General features: G+C 37.9%; 1 protein-coding gene across 2 annotated transcripts; it reads left to right on the top strand.

Annotated features, from left to right (window-relative positions):
• The first annotated feature begins 485 nt into the window (after positions 1 to 485).
• On the top strand, positions 486 to 25,587 carry kcng1 (potassium voltage-gated channel, subfamily G, member 1). Of its 2 annotated transcripts, none has more exons than XM_058410963.1 (3): positions 486 to 706; positions 17,984 to 18,392; positions 23,184 to 25,587. In XM_058410963.1, the coding sequence occupies exons 1-3, from the start codon at positions 666 to 668 to the stop codon at positions 23,946 to 23,948; spliced, it is 1,215 nt and encodes a 404-aa protein (XP_058266946.1). In that variant the 5' UTR covers positions 486 to 665; the 3' UTR covers positions 23,949 to 25,587. The 2 variants fall into 2 exon arrangements, with proteins under 2 accessions (XP_058266946.1, XP_058266944.1); XM_058410961.1 differs by having other exon boundaries at positions 17,537 to 18,392.
• The last annotated feature ends 1,446 nt before the right edge of the window (positions 25,588 to 27,033 follow it).

The following is a 27,033-nucleotide window of genomic DNA, read 5'->3' as shown; positions in this document are numbered from 1 at the left end:
TAACATCTTACAAGAATATCAAAAGTGCAGCACCAAGCAGCAATTTATCAACCAAATCACTAAGCACATCAAAAATTTTCTAATGTGGATTGTCCCTTTAAGGTAAGGAAAACTCAACTCTTTAGCAAATATATAAAAACTATACATAAAGTATTTCCTTTACACTACAGTATTGCAACCTCATACAGCTTCTTTGCCATAATATAACCTATGTAAGGGGAGGTGCTTGAAATGGTGGAGAAAAAGCATGAATGGGTGAGTAGTAAATGCACTTCTCTACCATCAAGAGAACAATCCATATGGCAACATACACTAACCTGCCACTCAACCTTTTCAACCATGATTATCCCAGTTTGACAGGGGGAATCCTCCTGTAGCTACAGCCTGGTTGCTATGGATTTCTCTCAAAAGCTCTTAGAATAATGGCACATCCCACCTCTGATGTCAGAGCTGTTGATGTGTGTGAGTGTGAGCGAGCGAGCGAGGGAGGGGAGCTGTAGCCTGTTGCTTATGTTCCTCAGATGTGCCGCTAGCACTCACTGAACAACACAGACGAAGTGGAGTTGAAGCTCGGAGCAGCAGCTCACAAGTGCTCCTTCTCTTCTCCTCCGTGACCTTTATCTTCTCTCCTCTGACCTCCATCTTTTCTTAAATACATAAACACCATGAGCACATTCGACTGCAGACAAACCAGATCAACCCTGAGGTAAGTGCATTTAAGTCTTGTGTCCTCTCTCATGCGTTTAGTTTCAGTTTCAACTGCAAAACAAAATTGCATGTGTACTTCAGATAAACATAAGTAACTGGAATTGTGCCATTCAGTATTGTTTTTTTTTCTGCAGCATGTTGGCAAATTGTTGTATTTCATCTGTGTACTCGTAATGTTGAAATCAGGTTACAGATTGTAGACAAGACCATTCTTTATTACATAAAAATATGAGATCTGTTACTTAATCTGATTGGTGATGGAATACAATAATACATGTAATATAATATCATAATAATATCATTCATTTAATAATGAAATCATACATTCAAAATATATATGTATATAAAACTATGTCTATAACTAGTCAAAAATAAAGTTAAGCATTACATATATGTACATAATAATGTTGCATACAGGACTACTGAACATTTCTATGTCTATATGTCTATATGTCTATATGTCTATATATATATATATATATATATATATATATATATATATATATATACATATATATATATATATATATATATATATATATATATATATATATACATATATATATAAACTTCTTTTAGAAGTGTATAGAGTTTACACATATAAATGGTGTGAAAGTGGTGTTCAGTGTTAACTGCCACTCACTGGGTGATTTTTGTTTTTCCTTACCATTCTGCTAAAGAGACTGTTGTGTGTGAAACCCCATGAGTTTTTGGAATACTCAAACCAAACCATTTGGGACCAACATCCATGCCATGGTTTAGGTCACAGGAATCACACTTTTCCCTGAAAAGTGACATGTATCTGCACAATTTGACGCATTGTGCTGCTGCCACCTGATTGGCTGATTGGGATAATTGCATAAATGAGCAGGGATAGATGTGTTTCTATTGAAGTGGCCAGTGAGTCTATAGAATTTTTTTTTGTACACCATATACTTATGCAACAACCATCTTGCATGCTACAAAAAGTGTACAAAAATACCATATGGAAGTGATTAATATTAGACATTTGTTGCAGATGGCGGTGTAGCTGTTCTTGTATTGCATCATTATGACTCACATTTATGATAAGATTGATTCAATTAAAAGCTCTACATTTAAATAAGAAAAAAAATCCCATTTGTTCTGCCTCACTAGTTATGATTTTTCTTTATAATGTTGTGGTTATTTCCATGATTCAAATCTTCTCCTTGATCAATTGCTTTTAGAAATAATACAAGCTTATAAGATACATCAGTACTACAACATTAGGCATCAAGATGACTTATACAATTGATTTATAGCTGAAGATCACAGTGTTGTGTGTTTCTATGTTATGTGTCAAATATGAAACCCACTAAAATTTGCTGTTGTGCTTCAGAGACATGAAGCATCGATAGTGTTTAGTCATCAGGAAAGAAAAAAACTGTGTTTGAGGTAGAATATGATTTTCTGACACGGACCAAAAGATTTCTGTAGTCACACACTTCTGAGATCCGTCCGTTGATCAGACGCATAGACTCAAGAATATTTCTCAATCATCGTGGCAGAATAATGTTTATTCAACCCCGGTTAACATTGTTATATTGCAGGAGTATCAGACTCAGTCCTTGAGTGCCACCACACTGCAGAATTGATTATTCCCCCTCATTTAACACATTCCATCCATCAATTCCAAGAGTCTTTCTTGGGCTCAATATTTGAGTTTTAGAAGAGGTTAACAAATATTGTACAGAGTATGAGGCACCTTTTTCTTTTGCAAATGTATTCCTCATTTTTTTTGCATATCCACGCCTAGTTTGAATGTGTGCTATTATTGTTTCATGTTACCTTCATGTTGTGCCTGGATAAAATGACATAATTCTCAACAGAAAGTATTTAAATCTCTCTCCAGGTGGTTTGGAATTTTTTAGGCATAAGTCACTTTTATCTAAACGCACCATATAATTAATTTTTCTTGCAAGGCATGGTGTCTGAGTATGGAGCAGCTTGTGAATAAGTGGAAATGTGCAGAATGTTCTTTCCCTGGATGCAAAGGGTCATCAGTGCTAGCCCTTAGTGGAAGAGACAGCTTTTGTTAAAAAGCTAGTAGCTATACATTAATCGGAGGAGCTATAGCACTTTGAGGACATCAGTCTGAACACCCACCCACCCCTACAACATCTCCCAACTCCCAGAGTGCAATGTTTGCAATAGCTCTAATGGCTAGCTTGCGGGTGGGAAAGATTCCCATTTGCATATCATGAATTTCAAGTATGGAAACAAGTACGATGAAAATGAGTTTAGCCCGAACGGAGGGAATTGTATCCTTAGTATCCTGCACACACTCGTGTCCTGGGCAAACTTTCTCCTGTTCACTGTCAAAGTAAGAAACAGAATTAATTGATCAATGATTTGGGTTCCATAAAAAACACACAGGTGATTCAGAAGGCACTTTAGGTATGGAATTTAAGACTGAAAATGGTGCATTTATCATAATTATCATAATATTATGATCAGTATAAAAGTTTTCCTTACCTGAAACAAAAAATCTGAAACAAATGTGTTTAGCCCGTATTTGTGTTGTTTGATTCTGTTGCTCATTTGTTTGTCGCTATTTTCGTTATTACTGTGGGAAGTTTGCAGCTGTGTGACACACTGACATCACAGGAGGACATTTCAAGCTAGTGGCAACATGTCCTTAGGAACCGGTAGGACAGAGCACAAGCATATACTCAAATTTTACCAATTTACAATCTTCATAAAGTTCACATTCACAACTGCATACATACTTTAAAAACAGATGAAACTAATTGTCTCTTTTAGGAACAATTTTTTACAGATATCAGTTTTCTTGTTTTGCTCAGCACCCCATTTAGCTTTGTAGACCTTAAAATGCCCTTTCACCTAGTGGTCAAAAAGAGGAACTACAACAAACAAAAGTGAAGGCCCATGACAGGAAAGGCATCTGAGATTAATTTTATTTTATTTTTCATTTTTTTTTTTTATTTATTTATTTATTTTTGGCAAGTTCAAAACAAGAGACTAATTCACACTGTTATCGAGCTAGCTATATAAGTAAATAAAGTATAGTTATAAGTATATAAATTTCACAAATTGCTTAGAAAATGATGATCTCTGTATTCCATCAAAAAATGATTTAGCAAATTTGTGCAACTGAATATCAGTTTGATCAAGATCATTACTGCATTGTTGGCTCAATATTAGCCTATAGCATAAGCTAAGAGTGTTCTTTGTTTTTTCCTAGTCACACAGCATAAATCCCCATGGTGCCATTGTCCACTGATAATTAAACAGCATTGTGGGTAATTTAGTAAACAGTGCCAAAGTGAAAATAGATTAGCATGTCAAGACAACAAGCCTAAACAAACAAAAGTCAACTTAAAAATGCATTACAAAATACATCTATACCACTGAAGACCACACGCAATTCCAGTTAATTACATTTAATTTGTACAGAGCAAACAATATTGTTTGTTTGCAATAACAGACATTGTTGTAAATTCAGGATAGAATTTAAATTGATCCTTGATGAGCAAGCCAGAGGCGAAGGGAAAAAAAACTCCCTGAGATGATATAAGGAAGAAACCCTGAAAGAAACCAGACTCAAAAGGAAACTCATCCTCTTCTGGAGACACTGGATAGTGAGCATATAAATCATTTCACTTCTATAACCGTGTCCTCCTTGGTCAAAGAGTGCAATTGTGCAACCAGGAAATTTATTCTAGTTTTAACATGAATCTATTTTGTTGAAGTTATCAACCTTTCACTGATGGAACTTTAAGTGCAAACCATTCGTGGCAATTGCAATGCAGTGGTCTCTATGGTTTCGAAGTAGTACTCTCCACAGCAATCCTATGTATCTGTAGGTTGTCCAGGTGGGCCAGTGATGAGTGGTTTCCAAGTGATGAAAACTCCAAGCAGAAGTAGGGCATGAGGATAGATCAGGCAGGTCTGGAGAGCAGAACACAAAAGGCAAAAACTAGACCCTGAGTGCTGTACAAGATAAATCGTACTCATTAAAAATAAACGTGAATCTGGTGCAAACAGTACTGTGTGGTGAGTTTCGAGGTCATGTGATGTGACGTGACGTGTAAACAACCCCAACGATATGTATGTTATCAGAATATTTTTTAGCCATTAGAGAAAGTGCAGAATGTACTAATGCTTTTCAATCCATACCTTTGATCTTTTAATGGCCATTTTCAGCCAGCAGATGATTCTGACTTTTGACTTCAAGGCAATAACGTCCAACTCGTTTGTACGGCTTTAAAAGCCCATCTCCATGGTAGTGATGTAGTCTGATTATTTGGAGCCTTTTTTCGTGTACTATATGAGTCTTAAATTTCATTATTATCATTATTATTATTATTATAATATTCAGCTAATTGCTTTTTGTACCTTTATATCCAGTGTAACTGTGTGCAGTAGACCATAGGCGTAATTATCACCCACAATTCTCAGCTGTCATAGATCATGGGTTGTCTGGCCATTGTGTTAAAATTGTACACTGACCTGCAGTTACAACATGCTCAATTACTCCATTCTGCTTGAGTGTTACCATGCAGTCTGAACAAAGCTTCATGCTGAGTGACCATATCTAATATTTGCCTACACAAGCTCATTTTCTGCTTTAATTTTTTTAATTAGTCTTTTCTTAAATGGTTGTTTGGTTTCTATTTTTGTGGTTTAATCACAATGTAACATTAATCAGTGTGATTAAGTGAGTTAGAATTGGACTGCAGGAATGAAGTAAACACAGGACAAATTGTATATGCCATGATTCTCTATCCAGTTACAGTATGCCACTAAGCCATTAACTTTCCCCCATAATATTTTAGCTCCTAGTGAAATATCAATCAATGACTATCACATTAAAGTTCATGGCAGGCAGGGGGGAATGTTTAGATGGCTTCTGCAGGCTTGCAGGGGCTACAAATCCATTACTTCACCTTTTGCTCAATGTTAGTGTTCAGCACTCACACAGTGCTCAACCATTCTCCTGCAGTTTAAGGGCCATTTTAATCCATCTTATCAGCTAAAGTGCACTCCTGTCTTCTCAAAGGTCACTGACACCATCAAATAATGCTCAATATTTTTTCTATCCCTTCCCAAGCTCCCACTCGTCTCACCAGAGGTCCCATGTCGTCTTTCTTTCGATATCCTAGCCTTACATATCGTCCACTACTCCATTGCTTAGATGCATGTTGAGGCCAGCTGATTGTAAGATCCAGTCAAACACTCTGTCAGCATCCACAACACACTCCCAATGCAATTTCCCTCCATCACAGACCACCAAAGTCTCAATTCCAGGAAGTACTTTGACATAATGGAGTGTATCCGCAAAGAAAGCAATGAGTTTACTGGTTTGTGTTTGCTGTCACCCAATGGTGATGGACTATAACTGGATAGGAGGTAATGCATGTGGCTGGTGCATAAAATCTTGTGTAGTCCTTGTTGTGGTTTAGTGTGAGTGCATTATCTATAGATAAAATGCATGAAGGTAAAATAGTGAGGGGGCAATATAATATTCAGAACAAATCTTAAACAATTTCCAGAAAAACCAAAAATATATCTAACTGAACAACATTTTGCACGATGTAAGCCAGATGCTCAACTTTACTACAATTTCATCTATGATTTGTAACCAGTTTCTGTAAATTTTCATGCTGCATGAAACATGATGCGGCAAGTGACTCTTCAGTCTCACATTAGAATTCATGATCTTATTTCCTCCGGGTTCCTTTCACTGTCTGAAAAACATTTAAATGTATTATGACTGAAATATTGTAATGTTACATGGTCAGCAGGTACATGTGACAGTCAATAACAAGGCAAGGAGAAAAATGTTCAAAAGGCACTAAAAGTTCCTAATTTGCAGTTTTCATCAAAAACCTAATTACAAGACCATTGAAAGTGTCATTTATTAAGGAATTGCTAAACTAAAGAAAGTGCAGGGTTGACCTTTTTGTTAGAGATGTTTACTGATTAAAGTAGACCATAACTGGCTGACTGAGTAGCTGTAAACTCATAAAAATCTGTTCCCATTAAATATATCACACACATTAACTTGACTTCAGGAGAGCTTAAACTGTAGGAATTTTAAGATTGTTTCTTCTGTCTGAGTAATAAAGTTTAAGGATTTTAAGTGCTAAAATGCTTTGTGAATTCTTACACAGAAACAAAATGAGGAGCTTTTGCAATAATATGATTAATACATCACAACTGTATGGTTTCTCCTATTCTGTCCAGTGAAGGACAACTTCTAGCCTGTAGATTCTATGTGAACATAGCCTATGCTTAATTAATTCTATTTATGCATCTAATACTTCATGTCTGTGTATATAAAAGTCCTACAAATCATAAGCTTTGTCTCACATAATAATGTGGATTTATACAAAAGTTCTACCTTTGAGGCTAACAGTGGCCACAGTTACTGCTGTTTCTCAATATGCTGACCAAAGAAATCGCAGATGTTATTATGGTAGGCTGTAAAAATGGAACATAAATGAAACACACACACAAAAAAAAGTTCTAGTATATATACTTCATAAAAAGAGAAAGATTGCTGAGCCTGACAGGGTGCAGACCACTACACTGGATGATAGAAGAATATTGTCACTCTTGAAGAGAAAACACCGAACTGATATAACTATATAAGCATAGATTTATTTACAACAACCACATCAAACTACTGATAAGCATCGATCATACAAATGATACAAGGAGTAAACTGTTGCAAAAAAACTCATAATAGATAGAACCTATGAAACATTATTACATATTTGGGACCAACGAGTAGGACATTCTTATCTTGCCAAGATTGGCAGCTGAGCTGATGCTCAATGTGTATTTATGCCAGTTATTTAAGATAAAACCCAGAAAATAAGATGAAAGCTATCACTAGTGAGGAAACAGCTTCATCCATTGTGTTTTTAGGACGCAGAACTCAGGCAGTTTTATTTAAGGTTAATTCATTAGAACTCAAGAACACTGGAATTCAGGGGCAAACAATGAAAGAAATCTGTTACTAAATCTGTTTTTTTTATCACTTTTAATTTATGTTTAAAATAATTACTGGATAAACACTATATAAAAGGAATGAATTTTACAAAGTGATGTATCTTTAATTGTAAATAGAAATTCAATATGGTTACATTACTCACCCAGAGACACATGCTAATAAACTGGCTATAGCCGGGCATGTATAAAAACACAATGTACACAGCAGCACACACTATACATATTGTAAGTATGATTCATCCAAAAATCAGCCTGAAACAAGCAGCACTGCGCCAAAGGTTAAGCTCAGTGCAGATATAGAGACGAACAGATCCACAGAGAATATCAACTGCTTCTTTATCTATGGCCGGCCATGATAAGGCCTGGGAATGCAATTGTAGCCCTGAAGAGCTGCTTTTTTCAATATATTCAGCGATTTATTAAATCCACCCACAATATCTAAAAAATATGTACTTTCCTCTCTGCCTGAGATGGTACAAGCAAAGGTCTTACGATGTGATTCTGGCTACAGGCATATACCGGCCTGAACATTTTAACATTTGAAACTCATTTTGACATGTGCTGGGTGTACAAAGAAGAAATATAAGAGAGGATATTGCCCAAGAGATGTTCATGTGTAGCCTGAGGTGTGGCTCAAAAATATATCTTCTTGTATATTCATCATGTCAGAGCTCTAGAGGGGATATGAAGGACTGAAGCACTTTTCAACAGAGTACAAAGGCACCAAGTGGATTTCTTGTAGCTTTTCCTTTTTTCCATATAAGGTTGTCTTGCTTCCATCTGCAAGGTTATGTAGAGGTTAAAATGGAACAAGTTCCCTTTTGACTTATTGAACGGATTTTCTGTTTGAACAGACTGCAATTACATAAATATTCATAAAATGACAGATATTCGATTGCGTTATTTCACCGAATGCTTTTTGCAGTCCACAAGAAAGTCCACAAGACAAAAATTAAGAGAATTGAGCCATGACAGCTCAGTTCAATACAAGAATCTGAACAACAGCACTTATAGGAAAAAAGAGACGTTCAGATGAGTACACATTCTAGCATGCGGAGAAAGCAGAAAGTCCTCCAGCGAAATCTCCCAGAGGATCCGTTCAAGGGGAAAGAGCCTTGGTGAGTGGGAGAACAGAGAGCAGAAGTCATGGAGAAAAAGAAATAAAAGATCCAGGATGTGAACAAAGCAATGGAGCTGGATAGGTGGGAGGCAACTGCTCAGAGCATGAGATGCGTGGGATGGGGTGGACCAGAGTTGCCAAGCATTCTCACCAGGAAGCAGGAAAACAGTGTCCAAATGGACTGAGGTACAGCCCTGAACATGGCAACCAGAAACGGTACATTAGCATTGAAATTAGCATTAGTTTAGATATGAACATCAAAGTCAGTGGGCCAAGACATGTTTTGAGTGTGTCTGAACTGCTATTGTATGGTAAAGGCCATGGTAGAGAGCTATAATCTGATAAGTGGAATTTATGTTTGACTCATTTGTGAACATGCCAAAAGTTTTCAGCACACTAAATCTGCATCTGATATTCACATATTACTCTCATGTGGGTGAAACACAATAGCACAAAGAATTGTTTCCACCTCACAGCTCCAGGGTTTGATCCTGAACTTGGCACATTGTCTGTGAGGAGCTTCATGTTTTCACCATGTCTGTATTGGTTGCCTCCCACTACCCAAAAACATATCAGTAGGTGGATTGGCTGTTCTAACTAAATAAACGATTCAATTCATGGTTGAATTTATGGTATCCACACGGCCAGTGTTCCCGGGATAAGTCTCTACAGCCCTGACCAGGATAAAGCACTTACTGAAGATTAAGTAAATTAATGATTCTTATTAAGGGTCTAACAGCAGTGGCATTTTCACCCCTGCAGAGAAACAACAAATTATTTCGATGATCAATAGTACCTGACTTTGAGTTGAAAAAGAAAGAAAAAAAAATAACACCCTCAATGACCACTTTATCTTTACATACAACATGCTATAATGAACAGGCTGGACTGTTGAAATGCTAGTGCTTCTTCAAATTTTTACACCAGCCATTAATTTCAGAAAATCTTGTTTGCACCATTTTGGTAAGCATCAGTAAGTGTAAATGACCTGGAGCATGTTTGAGGTAGCAGCATGAACAATGAGATGGAGCCCAGAGACCATCTGCGAGTGGAACAGTATGAGGTGGGAAGATATGCTGGTTGTTTCAAACAAAATCTCAAATCTGTGAGTCGAAAGCAATTGCAGAGGATAAGCCCTGGAGCAATGTTGTGATCTCACTGCTGCAGAGAGAGATAGGGAGAGAGTGAGAGCTCTCGACTCGACTGCTTAAGACTCATGTATGTTTCGCTTATGCTTTACTGATGCCTTCAAATACATCTGGCAATGCAGAAAGAAGGCAAAGAGGACAATAAAGTCACACAAACCACAGTCTGTTCTCACTACTGCGCTCAGGCGATGCTACTGCAGCATGAGAATCAACACAGAGTGTTTCTGGAGGAGCTACTTTCCACAAGTGATTAAGGCTTTGAATAGGCCCTCCGATCAGGCCTAATTTCTTTTATCTCTGATTCACAGACACACTAAGCTGCTCTTACAAGGACCTTGACTGTTCTAACATATAATTTATTCCAACAGAACACACATCAGACACATACACACATACCAAATCAGGACATTCATGTCCCCATACTGTGTATATATCAGATTTGACTTGCATATTGCACCAAGATATTTTTCCTTTGTACTGCATTTTTTGTGTCATTTATGTCTTGCATGCCTTAAGTGTCTTAACTATTTGTAATGGGCAGCATGGTGGTTTAGTGGTTAGCATATTCGTCTCACACCTCCATTGTTGGGGGCTTATTTCCCAGCTCTGCTGTGTGTGTGTGTGTGGAGTTTCCATGTTCTCTCTATGCCTCAGGAGTTTACACCATGCACTCCAGGTTCCTCCACCAGTGCAAAGACATGGGTTATAGGCAGTAGTGTGTGATTGTCTGTAGTGTGTGAGTGTGTTTGATTGTGCCCTGTAATAAACTGGTGTCCTGTCTAGGCTGTACCCTGTTTTGTGCCCTAGGTCTAAGATGTAAAGTTAAGAGATGGGAACATGTACTAAAAAATGTACTATTTGTAACGTTTGCACTGTATAACTCTCTGTATGTGACAAACAAAGAAACTTGAAATTTGACTCAATAGTCGTCGTCCCCATAGAGGACCCCATGTGAGAAGTGTATGTAATACACCTGTTGTAAGTTTAATATATAAATGCTGTAAAGGCCTGAGGAGTTTTCAGTGTACAGACTCTTATTGAATTTCTGGTATGCCTTCAGCGTGCTGGAAAGGCATTTCACAGGGGGAAATTCAACATAAAACTGAATCGCCTTCGCCCACTTCATACCAGTTGGCAGGTAGCAATGTGTAAATGGTTGTGGGTAGGGTTGTGGAAACTGGTGGGAGCTTCGACCCTGTGTGTCTGACACCCTTTCTTTAAACGTGTTAATCTCAGTGTTGGGCAGTAGTGAATCCATCAGTTTAACCACATTTCCCATTACAAGGTAGAAGCATTTTTCTTTTTTAGATCAAATTGTTTGAGGTAAATAATTTTCTCCAAGTGACAGTTTTTTTTACACTCCACACTGATTAAAAACATACTGTAGACAGTGACAATGTAGTTCAGACAATGCTAAGAAAATAAAACAACGTAGAGTTTATTGCTGCTCTTCAAATGATATTTGAAAAGGTTCAGTGCAGTGAAGCAGTTCCTTATTGAATCAGTGTTTAGAGACTTTTTGTCAAATAACTTGCACATATCTACAATATTAAAGTAACTTGTCAAGTTGTCAACCTGTAATACCTTATTTCAATTTATCTTCATCAGATGAGGTGAATTATTGTATAAGTATTTATAGTTATCTTACAGCTATTATTAGCTATGATGAAAGGCCCAGACTCTACATCAGAACTCCACAGATATGGCTAGGGAATGACCTTGATGCATTAGCACGCATGTGTACATGTGTACACACACACACAGACAGACAGAGAGATATATTAACGGACATTTCTTTTTCTTCCGGAGCAGAATAGTTCGAAAGTGTGTTTGTATGAAGACAGACAGCCTGTTAGATTGATTTCTCTTTGAAGATTGTGTGAAGATATAATAAATCTTACTTCTCTTACATTTTGTGCCTGCATGTCCTTTAAATGTCGCTGGAATTTGAGACTAAAGACAGACAATACAATGTAAAAAGTTCAGGAGGCCACAGCAAAAACAGCAACATCCTCACCACATTCAAAACACAACCATTTTGATTTAAAACAGACACGATGCCTCAGCACACACACACACATCCTATTTATTTGAAACAGAACATCTGCTTACATTGACCTCACATTGCTGCTACATACTCTGTTGTTTGATGGACAAGACCCTCCTGTTCTTTAGGAAGGAAAATAAAATATAACACATACAGTCATGTGAAAATATTAGGAATTGAAAATTCTGTTCTTTATTAAGAAATGTCATCATGTCAGTTTCTGATCTTGTTTTAATATGTACCTGTAGATGAAAGGGATGTAAGTTCATGTAAACAACAAGATATCACTTTGTTTTCACATATTAAATAAAAGAAAACGTAAGGACACCCTATGCCCTAATGGCTAGCATTTCCCCCATTTGCTGAAATAACCTCAGGGAGATGTTTTCTCTTGCTATTTACCAGTTTCTGACATCAGCTGGAAAAAAGTTTCCCCCACTCCTCAATGCAGAATTCTTTCAGCTGTGTGACATTTGGGGGGTCTCTTGCATGCACAGTCCATTTCAAATCACCCCACAGGATCTCAATAGGACTTGGATCTGGGCTTTGACTTTCCAGAATTCTCCATTTTTAGCTTTTCAGCCAGTCCTTGGTGGATTTACTGGTATGTTTTGGGTCATTGTCATGTTGCAAGGTTTAGTTCTGCTTTAGCTTCATTTTTTTTGACATGTTCCTCAAGCACCTTCCGATACAATGTAGAATTCATAATGGATTCTATGATGGTGAGCTGGCCAGGTCCTGCTGCAGCAAAGCATCCCCAAACCATAACCCTTCCACCTCCATGTTTCATATTTGGTATGAGGTTCATTTGCTGAAATGCTGTATTTGGTTTAAGACAAACATGCCAAGTTATGGTTTCTAAATAATTCAATCTTAGACTCATCTGTCCAAAGCACATTATTCCAGATGTCTTGGCCTTTGCCTCTATGTTCTTTGGGAAACTTCAGTCTTGCCCTCATGTTTTTTAGACAGCAAAGGTTTCCTTCTTGCACACTTTCCATAATTAAAGTTGTGTAGTCTCTTTCTGATTGTAAATTCATGCACTTTGGCATAAACTGTAGCAAAAGCTTGCTGTAGGTCCTGTGACCATGTTTTCAATTGTTTTAAATGTTGTCCACTTGTAAATGATTTTCTGGACAATGGAATGGCTGATTACAAATTCTTCTGAGAATGTTTTATATCCCTTGCCAGACTCATAAGCATCAACAATCTTCTTTCTGAAGGCCTCAGAGAGCTCTTTGGATCTTACCATGGTGATACCTCTCACAATTAAGAGCAAACCAAGCTAAATGTCTGAGGTTTAAATAAGGCAAGCCTCCTTCAAAATACTCTGTAACAATGTTCTAATAATTTGCACCTGATATGATATACCTGTAGGTAATTTTATCCATTTTAAGTACAAATAAATGTGGAGGTGTCCTTACTTTTTCCTCACAAGAATTTAGATTTTTTAAAATGACATTTTACAGATCATTTAAAAAAGACTTTTCTTTGGTTTTATTTGTTTAGTTATATTATTTTAATCTTTCAATATTGTTACAATGAACATCAAATGCCCATATGTTTAGCTATGTTAAAAAAAAGCACAGTCTTTCATGGGGTGTCCTATTTTTTTCACATGACTGTACACATATGAATAAGTGTGTGGGTGTAGCCAAGCAGCTTTGCAATACTGAGTTATATTTAGTTATCAGTTGATTAGGAATATCTGTGTTCCTATCAAAGGTCTAAGGACCAGTTTGGGAAACACAGATCTATAACAAAACATTGCATCGTTCTACTGTAAGTTGAAATGAAGTGCTTGGATATTTTGGTTCATTTAAGCACAGTGTCAGTCTCTGCTAAGGCCTTCTTTTTCTGCTAAACATTATGATCAGTATGTGTCTATGCTTTCCTCCCATGTAATTGTTCCTCTCTTGTGGCATACAACTCTCCATAGGATCGAAAGGTGGCAAGAAAAGTGAGCAATGGGAGGGCATCGAGACAGCAGACCCTCCCCAACCGCACAGAGGGCTTAATTTAAAAAAGGCCAAGTGTAATCATTATCTGGTGCTGACTGACAGTGCAGGTGCCTAATAAGCATCCAGTGACACATTTTTACCCTGGCTTTAGTCATCCAAAGACCCCGTTCTTAATCCCTGATTGGAGCATGAATGTGCTGTGGTACAGACACTAATTTGTGACTTGTGAACCAACTCCTTCTTAATCACAGTAATTAACTTAATTAGTTTGGACACCGGCCGAGTTGTTGAGCTACTGTGGTCTGAAATGCCTTTGTAACCATGGTCTGGAATGCATCTACTAAAGATATGTACATCTGTTAGATCTGTTTATGATTACTGTTTAGTTGTGGTGTCAAAAGGACATGTGAACATAAATAAGTACTTATATCAAGGATTAAATATCATGAAATATTTTGGGGGCATAAACAGAATGACGAATCTTGATGACATAAATCGTAAAAGATCACATTTGGATAAATGTAATGCATTTTGCAAACACATATAGCGATAATATTCTATGCAGATATTAATGTATTCAGAGCATACATGTAGCATTACTACAGATTTGATTATTGCATTTACATTCATGGCATTTGGCAGATTCCCTTATTCAGAGCGGCTTACATTTATCTCATTTATACAACTGAGGGTTAAGGGCCTTTCTCAAGGACCCAACAGCGGCAGCTTGGTGGTCCTGGGGTTTGAACTCAAAGCCTTCTGATCAGTAGGCCACACCTTAACCAGTTGGAGAGAGAGAGAGAGAGAGAGAGAGAGAGAGAGAGAGAGAGAGAGAGAGAGAGAGAGAGAGAGAGAGAGAGAGAGAGAGAGAGAGAGAGAGAGAGAGAGAGAGAGAGAGAGAGAGAGAGAGAGAGAGAGAGAGGATTCCAAGTTATTCTTCAACTGAGTTATTATACCTACTTATATAAACCTTGCATTGTTTCTGTTTAATCTGTCTCCGTACTGCAACCAAGCTTTATATTAACAAGAATGGTTAGATAATACCGAAGAACCAATAAAAACACAAGGATGCTACAGTCTCTCATCTTCAAAGACGCTGATTCACAATCCATTCCCTAAAAAGCCAGCAGTGGCCCCATTGTTGAGCTGAAGGGCAGTGGCACCTATTAGAAAAGTGCTTTTTGGTGCATTACAGAGGAAGCAGTTCCCTACAGTTGAGCACTCAGTATAATACCATTAGCTGTTTGTTCCACAAGCTCTTTTGGGCGGGTAATTAGAGTTGCACTGGTCACATAAGATAGCACTCATTCCTTTACAAAGGAAATGTACTCTGCCGCAAACCTTACGGCATCTGAAGGATTTTTAAAGCCTTATATAACCTATACACAATACTGTACTGCATATGAGGCTCTGTTATGAAAGCAAGAACAACGAGACAAAGATTTGACTGTTTTAGCTGTTATCATTTTAAAGAAATGTAAAAACTATTTAATTCTTAAGATAAATGACCTAAATGGATCTGTGTTTATCTGTTTTAATTAACCACCTTGAAAATGTAATTTATTTTCATGTTCAGAGACTCACATTTTAAAGATCAAGGTTTGTTTGTTTTTTTAAATTAAGCATCTACATTCTAATTATCTGCTAGTTCTAATTCAGATTCACATTTATTCATGCATTCACCTTAACACAGTAACTTCTTTATACTGGTCAGGGTCACACTGGATCCGGAGCACATATCAGTAATTTAGCAACAGTCCCCCACAGTCCACCACACACACACACACACACACTCATTCATACAGTTTAGCACATGTCTGTCTGCCTGCTTGCAAGTTTCTTGGACAGATAGAGGAAACCAGATAAACTGAAGAAATCCAATCCAAGCTTGAGGAGAATGTGTACATGCTGTAAACCAAACTCAAAAATCAAATTGAAAAGAAGTAACCAGACTACCCAGGGATAGGCACAGACAGTCAAGCTTAGAAGCTTAGAATACAATATCTAACCACTGATGTCAGGTGAGAAAGTCAACCTTGGCAAATCATGTCTTCATGGTCCACGCTTTGTACACAGGGGCATTGTCATTATGGAGCAGGCAATCTACAGCATACATACACCTATCAGACATTAGGAACACTGACAAGTTAGGCGAATAACACTGATTAACTCCTCATCAAATCACCTGTTAATGGGTGGGATATATTAGGCAGCAAGTAAACATTTTGTCCTCAAAGTTGATGTGTTAGAAGCAGAAAAAATGAGCAAGTGTAAGGATTTGAGTGAGTTCAACAAGGGCCAGATTGTGATGGTTAGACGACTGGATCAGAGCATCTCCAACTGCAGCTCTTGTAGGGTGTTGTAGGGTGCAGTGGTCAGCATCTATCAAAAGTATCCTTTAAGTCCTGTAAGTCCTTTAAGTCCTGTAAGTATCTTACAGTAACTTACAGGACTTAAAGGATCTGCTGCTAACATCTTGGTGCCAGATACCACAGCACGCCAGGTATCTAGTGAAGTCCATGCCTTGACGGGTCAGGGCTGAGCATTCTATACAATTGTGTTTCAACCTTTGTGACATGTGGGGAAGGCTGATATAAGGGTATGATGGTCAGTTCTCCAAAAACTTTCAGCTATAAAGTAATATAAAAATATTTAAATTTCATTATTACAAATTCAGGGTATTTGTCAGTTTTTTTGTTTGTTTGTTTTCATAGCCTATGTACTATGCAGCATGACAACACTTGAATTGAATAAATATCTGAATGGTAAAATGAAATTATCAAAATGAAATTAGGGAAGTAAGGGCAGCATGGTTAAAATGGCCCTAGATAGATATTACTCTAGATTACTCTATTTATATGAGTTAGTGTAATGTTCTTTGCAGTGAAGATATTCTAGTCGTATACTGTGCATCTAGCCATGTCTGTTTAAAGTGTGCATTAGGTTCATTCTGTCTGTATCTGATAAGAGGCACTACCTGGTACTATTTAACTCTGTTACTGCTGAACAGCCACTGACATCATTTTATTTTGATTTCATGTCCATAAGCAACATATGTTTGTATATAGAGACAGCTCCTTGATTATGACATTGATTTTGTGTCCCCGCAAATACTTCTGTGTTGATTTTGATATACTCCAATTTAAACTCATTATCTTGCTCATTGATTAATCTATGGTGACTGGATAAGATCTTTATTCCTGTGGCCAGGGTCTGGGCTAAAATATTGATGCTATCAATCTTCACAACAACCAGGTGATAAAAGCCATTTCTTGCTGGATAAAAATGTAATAGCATTGCTGTTCAAAGACAAAACATTTTTTTCTGAAGAACGAGAGCAATATAATGTATTAATTTTTAAAATATTAGATTTTATTTGTTTTTAATATTTTGATTTAATGTTGCCATATATTTTTGAGAGAAAGTTTAGAAATTTTTACGTTATATAATCAGTTTTTACTCATTCTTTGATGGGTACCACTAATTTTGGATCTGGCTATATGCATTTGGCTTGTATACTAATTCACTTGTTCATCATTCCGTTGTGTAGGTGAAAGCCAGTGAATAACTGCTGCCCTCCAGGCATGTGAGGCACTGTGACATTGGAGGTGTCTGGGTGAAAGATGACTTTACTGGCTGGCGATGGCTCTGACTATGACTACAGTGCCTTAAGCTGCATCTCAGACACCTCACTGAACCCACCACCCATCCAGGATAGCGAGGCCCTTAAGGGTGTTTATTACAAACGAGCCCGGTGTCTTGCTAAGGATCCTGATTCGGATGCCAGCCTCTTGCCTGGCACCCAACGTTTGCATGCCATCATCAATGTGGGTGGCCTGCGTTACCAGTTGCCATGGAGCACGTTGGATGACTTCCCGCTGTCACGGCTAGGCCGTCTGCGTCTGTGTACAAGCTTTGATGAGATCATGTGTGTGTGCGATGATTATGATGTAGCTCGCAATGAGTTCTTCTTTGACCGGAGCCCGTGTGCTTTCAGAGCCATCTTGGCATTCCTGCGTGCTGGCAAGCTGCGTGCTTTGAGGGACACTTGTGCTCTGTCCTTCCAAGAAGAACTGCTGTACTGGGGTGTCCCAGAGGAAAAGCTGGAGTGGTGCTGCAGAAGGCGCCTGATTCAGCGCATAGAGGAGCGTGATGAGCTTGAGAGGGTGGCCGAGGAAGATGAGGAAGAGGAAGATGATGAGAGTGACAAAGGTGGTAGGGAGGGAGGCCTGGATCAAGAATCTCGACTGGGCCGCTGCATGGTCAAGCTGAGGGACATGGTGGAACGGCCACACTCTGGTCTTCCTGGAAAGATCTTCGCTTGCCTCTCAGTGCTCTTTGTCACCATTACAGCCATTAATCTGTCCATAAGCACCATGCCTGCCATGAGAGAGGAGGAAGAAGCTGTAAGTTCCTGAATTTTTCACAATATTGTGCCTGTAGAATAATTGGTCACAAACTACGTTTAGTATTTAAGAGCTCTAGCTGCATGTGAGTTTTTTCACTAGTATTTCAAATAATACAATAAAAAATTTGACTGAAATATAAAAAGATTAGACATGTTGTGTATGGTAAGTGTGATTAAATTAAAACATTTTTTTTATTAAAATAGATTCACTAGGACCTGAAGCTAATTTGAAATAACTGAATTAAATTCATCATGCTTGAAAGACCGATTTGAATGAAACTGATATGAAAGCTTCAGGCTTCCTACTAAGCAGCTTGGATGATTCCCAGGATGATGCAAATGTGAAATGAGCAAATACTGTCATCCTGCCTAGAATAGTAACATTCTTTTGCAAGTAAACATTAGTATTTCACAATGGCTTTTTTTCTATCACATGGTATTTGAATGGCAGAAGAATAATCTTGGTTATCTTCTTTTGTTCAAAACTGTGCATAGTGAAAGAAATGCAAATAGGCAGCTTTCTTGTGGGTTTTCAAACACCCCAGTTAGAACATCCTATCAGTCAACATACAAAGCATTAGTTTTTACAGTCTGAATTTCCATTACTTACATTTTTACAAATTTTCTTCCACACTCTGAGAGTATAAAATTATCTTCACATTATGTAGGATTTTCTTTCTTTCAAACATCATGACTGTAGATAATTTGATAATTGGAAATTTGATATATAGGCATTTAGACATTTAGGCATTCTGAAGTGTGTGTGTATAACACCAAGACCCTGGTCAAACATCAGCTGCATAGGGTGTGATGATTCTCATCTTTGTGTGATCATGGTGAATTTATTTATGTTTGGCTTATTTGTCTTTTAGGGAATGCCATGCACCGAAAGAGATAGTTGAGCTGAACACATTCCATGTGTTGTGCATGTGCATAGTGCAAAAACAATAAAAGCACAAAAATCAAATGCAAAGAGATTAAAAAATAAAAGAAACATAAAGCTTTGTAAAAACTTGCCTGTCTCCTGAGTCCTCCTTCCCACTCATACATGCCAGGGTTCTGCAGTGCTCCCAACAGTGGTCCCATTACATCAAAACTGTAGAACCCTGGTGAGCGTGGGTGGTATGATGTCATACTATGGAGGAATTGGAAGATAAAATTAAAAAAAATGCTAATATTGGCCACTATGGACCCCTTAACAATTTGTTCTTTATTGTGATTATGAGTGTGGCAGATGTGATTACACAGCCTGAGTATTAAAAGGATGTTGTCATCTTTGTAAAACCTAGCATGTAGAGCAAGGGAAGAGAAAATCATTCTGTGAATTAATTTCAAGGTTTATTCGGAGAAAAAAGGCATGTGAATTTCAGCTAACTGTTTTAACACAGTCGGCTGCCACTGTCAGGTGAAAGTAAAAAGTACAGCATGTTGCACAGGAGACTACCCATCATACATTCTAATATAATAAAAGCCAGTTAACGTCAGTCCACGAGCTGCATCTGGCCCTGGGGCTGGACTTTGTACACCCCTGATATAGACTATGCTTGCAATCTTGAAGTAGTTGTACACTATATGGCCAAATGCTTTGTGGACATTTAACCATAACACAACATGTGCTTTTTGAGCATCACATTGTATTGAGTGCCCTCTTTGCAGTTATAATAACCTCCACTAGATAGTGGACCTTGGCTGTGTGGACTTGCCCATTCAGCTACCAGAGCATTAGTGTGGTCAGGCACTGATGTCAGATGCCTGAGACACAGGCTGCATTTCAATTAACCTGAAACGTGTTCAGTTGGTTTGAGGTCAGAGCTGTTTGCAAAGCTTCTTGCTTTGTGCACAGTCGCATTGTTACACTGAAATAAGTTTGAGCTAGGTTCCTTAATTCCAGTGAATGAAATGTTTAGTTTTGCAGTATACAAAGACATCCAGTACACTTGTTTTTTCTTAATTAGTTCCAATAGTTTGGGGGAAAGCTCACACATGGGTGTGATGATCAGGTGTCCACAAACCTTTAAGCCAGATCACTTTTGATATATGCACATATGTGGTTGATTATCAGATTTTTCCATGAATTTAGCTCCAAAAGGCAAATTTAGGAAACAACATTTTAGAGCAGTATCTATACATTGTTTAGGTGTTCACTGAGCAAAACCAGCTAGCAAATCAGATGTAGTGTCATTCTTGATCAATGAAAACAGTGTGTATTTAGTAATCATGTATTCACTATGGTAATTAGACCACTTTGGCCCTTTGTTGTTGCAGACACAGCAAACAAATAGCTTGTTTTAATGGTCTATAGTAGCACCACCTACACAGGATGACATCCCTTTGCATGCCCCATAAACTCCCACACATGTATTTCAACTACAGAAAGTGATGAAGAAGGACATGAACTGTTCTTGTTCAGTCTGCTTCGTGATAGAGCGAAAAAGAATTCCCCAAATGATGTATATCATTTCTTTGAACAGAGCAGTTTTACAGGGACTCCTGGTTTAAACCAGGAAAGTGTTGCAGTTATGCTGATTTTCAGATTCAGCAGCCTTATATGCTAATTGAATTTAGATGCTGCTTGAATATAAATGTCTGCCATCAGCTATGAAGAGTAACAGGGCATGTAATTATGAATTATGACTTACTCAAACATTGAAATACCTTGGCAGAAGATGCATATGGTTGAAATAAACAACTAGACTTTATATACAGTTTATATGTTCAATGTATACAGTATGAATTCCATCCATTCCAGATTAGATACTTAAACACAGATCTACACAGTGAACCTTGTATAAATGCATGCTACTGCCAGTAATGCATCTCTAATATCTGTGAGTGAAAGAGAAAAGAGAGAAAAAGAGTAAAATTCTGCCTTTTACCATTTTTTCCTTTGTAATCATATCAGAGAGCATTTGTAGTTATGCACCGAATATCCATTACAGCTTTTACATAATTATCTGTATATTTCAGAACGTATCCGAGACTTTGACTGCCTGTATAATTTCATGTTTGACCTTTTCAGCAGCAATGCTAGTAAATGCACCGAGCTTAATGCATCACTTTAGTACTTCAGTACCACTTAGCCTAATTCTGCATTTGTGGGAGTTTGTTTCATAACACTGAAGTCTTTCTTCTAAAGTGAATATCAAAAGTAGTGCTAAAATGCAGGACTGGCTGTAATTTATTAAAGGACAGGGAGATTAATTCATCTCAATTTACAATTACGAATGAGATGGTCTGGGGTTTCTTCCCAGGAGGCATGTAATAACAACGTCCTGTGCTCTTCTGCGGAAACCTTGTTAGAACGGCAATATGCTTAGTCATTCCTAACATGCAGTCATCATCACATACACATTTTTGCCGAGCAAATCAACACTTTGCTGATGGGCAGATTTTCAGCAGAGGCATGTAATGCCAGGGTGCAAGCTGGGCATTATTGATTTTGGGATCAATTTATTTGATTTTATTGAAAGATAAGAAAGAACATGTGTGAGTTGTATGTGGTACAGAAAATTGTACTGATTAAGACAAATGTAGAACATGGTTGTGGTAATGTAACAATGCTTATTCTGTAGACAGTAAACCTTATGAAAGATTGTTTATAATCTCTTTTTTTAATTTGTACAGTCAGTCTGTTTTTGAATGGCAGCAGTATGAGTACTATTTGTTTTATTCATATGTGTACATAGAGTTTGAAAGAAATTCAATATGCAGCTTAGTGGTTTAAAAAAAAAATAAAACTCCGCCAGAGCAGCTTCCTAGTCAATATTTACACCACTTTCTCCTTTTCTGCAGCATTTTTTAAAGCCAAATTCCTATGACGTAGATTTGCACAAACTCTGACTCATGTGAACCTCTGATCTATGGCCATATAGACATTTATTTACTGGATTGTAGATATTATTTAAATGAAACCCATATGAACATACACCAAATCTGGAAAAATGGCCATTTTCATATATGGGATTATATTTACACAACAGCAATTTAACAAATATTCTTATCTTGTATGCTCAACAAATGCATTGTATTTTATGACATCATATTATGATTCGGTGCTGGAATAAATTAAAGTGTATGATAGGTCACTGTTAATATGGTCAGCTCATTTGCGTAAGGTGCAAGACCTCATGAGTGGTCATAGTAATGGTTAAGACTGATGAAGAAAACACTTTTAATTGGATAAAGAAGCTGAGAAGGAGCAGATTGCTGTAATGGCAAAGTGGTGTAATATGGAGGGTACTGCTTCCCTCTGCTGTGTGTGTTCAGCATTGCAACTGTGAAAAGCTGAGACTAAAACAACTTCTTATTGCTATATCTTAATTCATCCTCTCACATGAACGTCACACGTGCATCATCATATGTCAATCACGTGTTTTTTTTAGACCTTTCGTTATGTTCTCATATGTAGTGGACCTTTCTCATTTGTTTCATTTTTCATTTATTCTTTTTTTCCCCACTGCAGTCTGAATATTTCCTTTTCACACCTGATCACGAATTATTCACGTTGTCACGTATTCACTTTAATTCACGTTTCAAGGTTTAATATTGAAATGTATTTTCATTTTTTTACGTCATTACACGTTACTCACATAATCACATGAAAACCCTCACTTGTAAGTTTATGTGTTTTTCTACAGGTTACTTATAGTCTTAGTCATATTACTGATCAAGATATAGTGTGTATAAAGTAGGATAATTTCTTCTAAGAATTTGCATGAAGGTATATATTTGTAAAAATGGTTTATTTTGAAAGCAATAAAATACTAATGACTCCTGTTGCATGTTGTAGGGCAAATGCTCCCAGATGTGCTACAACATCTTCATCGTGGAGACCGTGTGTGTGGCGTGGTTTTCTCTGGAATTCACACTGCGCTTCATTCAGGACCGCAGTAAGCTGGCCTTCCTCCGTCGACCGCTCAATCTGATTGACGTGGTAGCCATCTTGCCCTACTACATCACCCTGGCTGTGGACGGGACATCCACAGGCTCGGGCAACAGCTATCTGGATAAAGTCGGGCTTGTTCTGCGCGTCCTGCGGGCTCTGCGCATCCTGTACGTGATGCGTTTAGCGCGGCATTCACTCGGCCTTCAGACGCTTGGCCTTACCGCACGCCGCTGCACGCGCGAGTTCGGCCTGCTGCTGCTGTTCTTGTGCGTGGCCATCGCACTCTTCTCCCCGCTTCTGTACCTCATCGAGAACGAGGTAGCGGCCACGCAGGAGTTCAGCAGCATCCCGGCCACGTACTGGTGGGCGGTGATCACAATGACGACGGTAGGCTACGGTGACATGGTGCCACGCAGCATACCTGGCCAGGTGGTGGCGCTCAGCAGCATCCTGAGCGGCATCCTACTGATGGCCTTCCCTGTGACATCCATCTTCCACACATTCTCCCGGTCTTACGTGGAGCTGAAACAGGAGCAGCAGCGTCTCCTCCAGCGGCGGACTCACTTCCTCCTGCGCGGGCGCGTGCCTGGTCTCGGCAGTAATGCATCACTAGAGAGTGACGTCCTGTTTCCCAGCGCCTCGTCCGATCCGAGAGACCTCGATGACTGAAATAAAGACAGAAATAAGAACAAAACAAATGGCGTGAATAAGGACAGAGACCTTGTCAGTTTTAGTCAAATACATCAGTCTGAATTAGGTCTTCACTTTTTTTAAAAAAAGAGCTCAAGAGTATTTAAGAAGTCAGCTTTTAACCGACACAGGGTGAATTCAGGTATATCAGATACATAATATCTTCAAGTGGTGGTTTCCTGCTTCTATTATTTGTTAGAATACTCATTGCATACAGTTTACAAAAGGTTTCTCAGCAACACGTGATTTCATTCCTTATACTAATCTCAATTTGAACAAGGTTCTAATTAGCGTCGTAATCGAGTTACATTAAAATCTCGCGAGACTCTTGGCACTGACGGGAAGTCAAGTCACTAAGCGCGGCTGTAAAGCAGCTGTTGTAGGATGTGGAGTGTGGTGCTTGAGCTTATTCAGGACTTGGAAAATACATGACATGGAACCAATGTTCGCATTTAAATGAATTATATTTAATGAGGTTTCAGTGTATGAATTTGAAAAATGTTTTCAAATCCCTGTTAATATACACTGTATGGCCAAATGTATACGGACATCTGACGGTAACACACATTTCGCCAAATATTTGCCGCAAAACACACACTATTCTAGATGTATTTGTATGATGTAGCATTAAGATTTCCTTTTACTTGAACTAAGAACCCTAAACACGTTCCTGCATGACAATGCCCTTGAGCACAACAGTGTAAAGACATGGTTTACCAAAGTTGGTGTAGAAGTACTTCAGTGTCCTGCACAGAGCCCTGACCTCAACACTACTGACGACCTTTGGGATAAACTTGAATGCACCCCAGACCTCCAGACTCACCGTCACTCTCACCTTAGTAACGCTCTTGTGGCTGAAGTCCAGACAGCCACACTCCAAAATCTACACTTTCACTAAGAGTACAGGTTATTATAATAGCAAAGGGAGTAAAGGGAGGACTAATTTGGAATGGGTTGTTCAAAAAGCACATATAAGAGTGAGCATCAGGGTTCCACAAAAATTTAGGCCATATAGTGTATGTGTCCCAAATGATCAAACATGTCATCAAAATATAACATGTATAACATCTTAACAAAAGAGTAAGCCATACTTCTTGGAATATGATCAGATGTAGATAGTCAGTGCTTTGAGGATCATGTGTTGGGGTATTTTGTATTATTAATGGAAGAAAGCCATTGTCAAAATTGAAAAAACTGTCGCAATATATCTGAATTCACCCTATAGAAATGCATTACATTAAATTACATTGTTCTCTTTTCTAACCATTGCAATTCCCATGATATAAAAACAGAGAAGAGGACCCCATGTTTAAGTAATTTAGCAAACTACTTATTCCTTAAATGTTTAGAACCTGTAATCTAATATATTGTATGTATGTATTTATTCCTCATAATATTTCTGAATATTGCCACTGCAACCTCAAAGCACGAGTTTGAATCAAAGGAACAAGTTCATGTCCTACACTATAGTCTATTTAAGCACAATGCCCTTAAGCTACAGTAAACACATTAAACAAATAAAGACCAAGGACACTGGGCTTGTCTTTTACTGTTTTCCAAAATGAATTAGAAATTCACATTTTGTATAATGACATGAAGAGTGATTTCTTAAATACACATGGAGTATCAAATGAATAAATTTGTTTTGATTTGTGTTGGTGCAGATTTACTCTTTACATACATCTATCTCTTGCTCTGGCCACCATGTGTAGGCCGTTGATTTTTTAAAGAGTTTGCACGTTTTTTCTCAAACCAATTGGTTAATTTTGATAAAGTGCTGATAGTAGGTAGATCAACTCATCATTTTAATCATACGGTAGATTTAATTATATCACATGGAGCAGATGTCACTGATATAGATATTCTACATCAAAGCGATGATACTGTATCACAGACCATTACCTCATATTGTACACTCTACCCGTAGAACAGATTAGCCGTGTCTCTCCATGTTATCGATTGGTAGAACTAACCTTGAGACCTCAAGTGAAAGTGGAGAAAAAACGAAATTAAAAGTTTTTAGAATTGAGTATGAAGAAAGTATGTCCAGCTTTAGACAGGCTCTAAAAGCTGCTAGGGCCGAACACCTGAGCAAACTGATAGAAAATAACCAAAACAATCCCAGGTTCTTATTTAATACAGTGGCGAAACTAACAAAAAATCAGATATCTGAAAATAGTACTTTACAGTTTAGTAGTGAGGACTTTATGAGTTTCTTCCCCGAAAAAATTGATAGTATCAGGAACAAAACTGTGGATGTTCAACCTTTGACTTCATCTTGTGATCCAGTCCCACCTAATGCTCCACAATTAGAGCTACAATGTATGTACTAAGTATAGGAGCTATATAAACTTATTACCACGGCTAAATCAACATGTTTGTTAGATCCAATTCCAACTAAATTACTGAAAGAAGTGTTACAGCTAGAGAACCTCTTCTCAACATTATTAATTCCTCGTTATATTTAGGTCACTTACTTAAACCTCTCAAGTTGGCAGTTATTAAGCCTCTTATTAAGAAACCTAAACTAGATCCTAACAAATTATCAAATTACAGACAGATTTCAAACCTTCCGTTTATGTCTAAAATATTTAAAATATAAAATAAAGGTTATGTCTGTTCAATTATGCCGCTTCTTACAGGAAAACAATATCCTTGAAGAATTTCAGTCAGGTTTCAGGCCCCATCATAGCACAGGAACTGCGCTAGTTAAAATCACAAATGACTTGTTTTTTGCTTCGGACCAAGGTTGCATCTCAATATTAGTTTTACTTGATCTTAGTGCTGCATTCGACACTATAGATCATGACATTCTCCTAGATTGCTTACAAAAATGCACAGGTATTCAGGGACAAGTATCAAAATGGTTTAGATCCTACCTCTCTGACTGATACCATTTTGTAAATTTAAATGGAGAACTATACAGTGTAATGCCAGTGAAATATGGTGTCCCACAAGGATCCGTTCTTTCAGAAGTGGTCCAAGGAAGAAACAGTGGTGAACTGGCGACAGGGACATGGGCAGCCAAGGCTCACTGATGCACGTTGGGAGCGAAGGCTGGCCC

This window comes from Hemibagrus wyckioides, linkage group LG15 (genome assembly GCF_019097595.1).
Source record: "Hemibagrus wyckioides isolate EC202008001 linkage group LG15, SWU_Hwy_1.0, whole genome shotgun sequence".
Classification (NCBI taxonomy): domain Eukaryota; kingdom Metazoa; phylum Chordata; class Actinopteri; order Siluriformes; family Bagridae; genus Hemibagrus; species Hemibagrus wyckioides.
The sequence above is the reverse complement of the archived record's forward strand: the minus strand, read 5'-3'. Positions and strand labels throughout refer to the sequence as shown.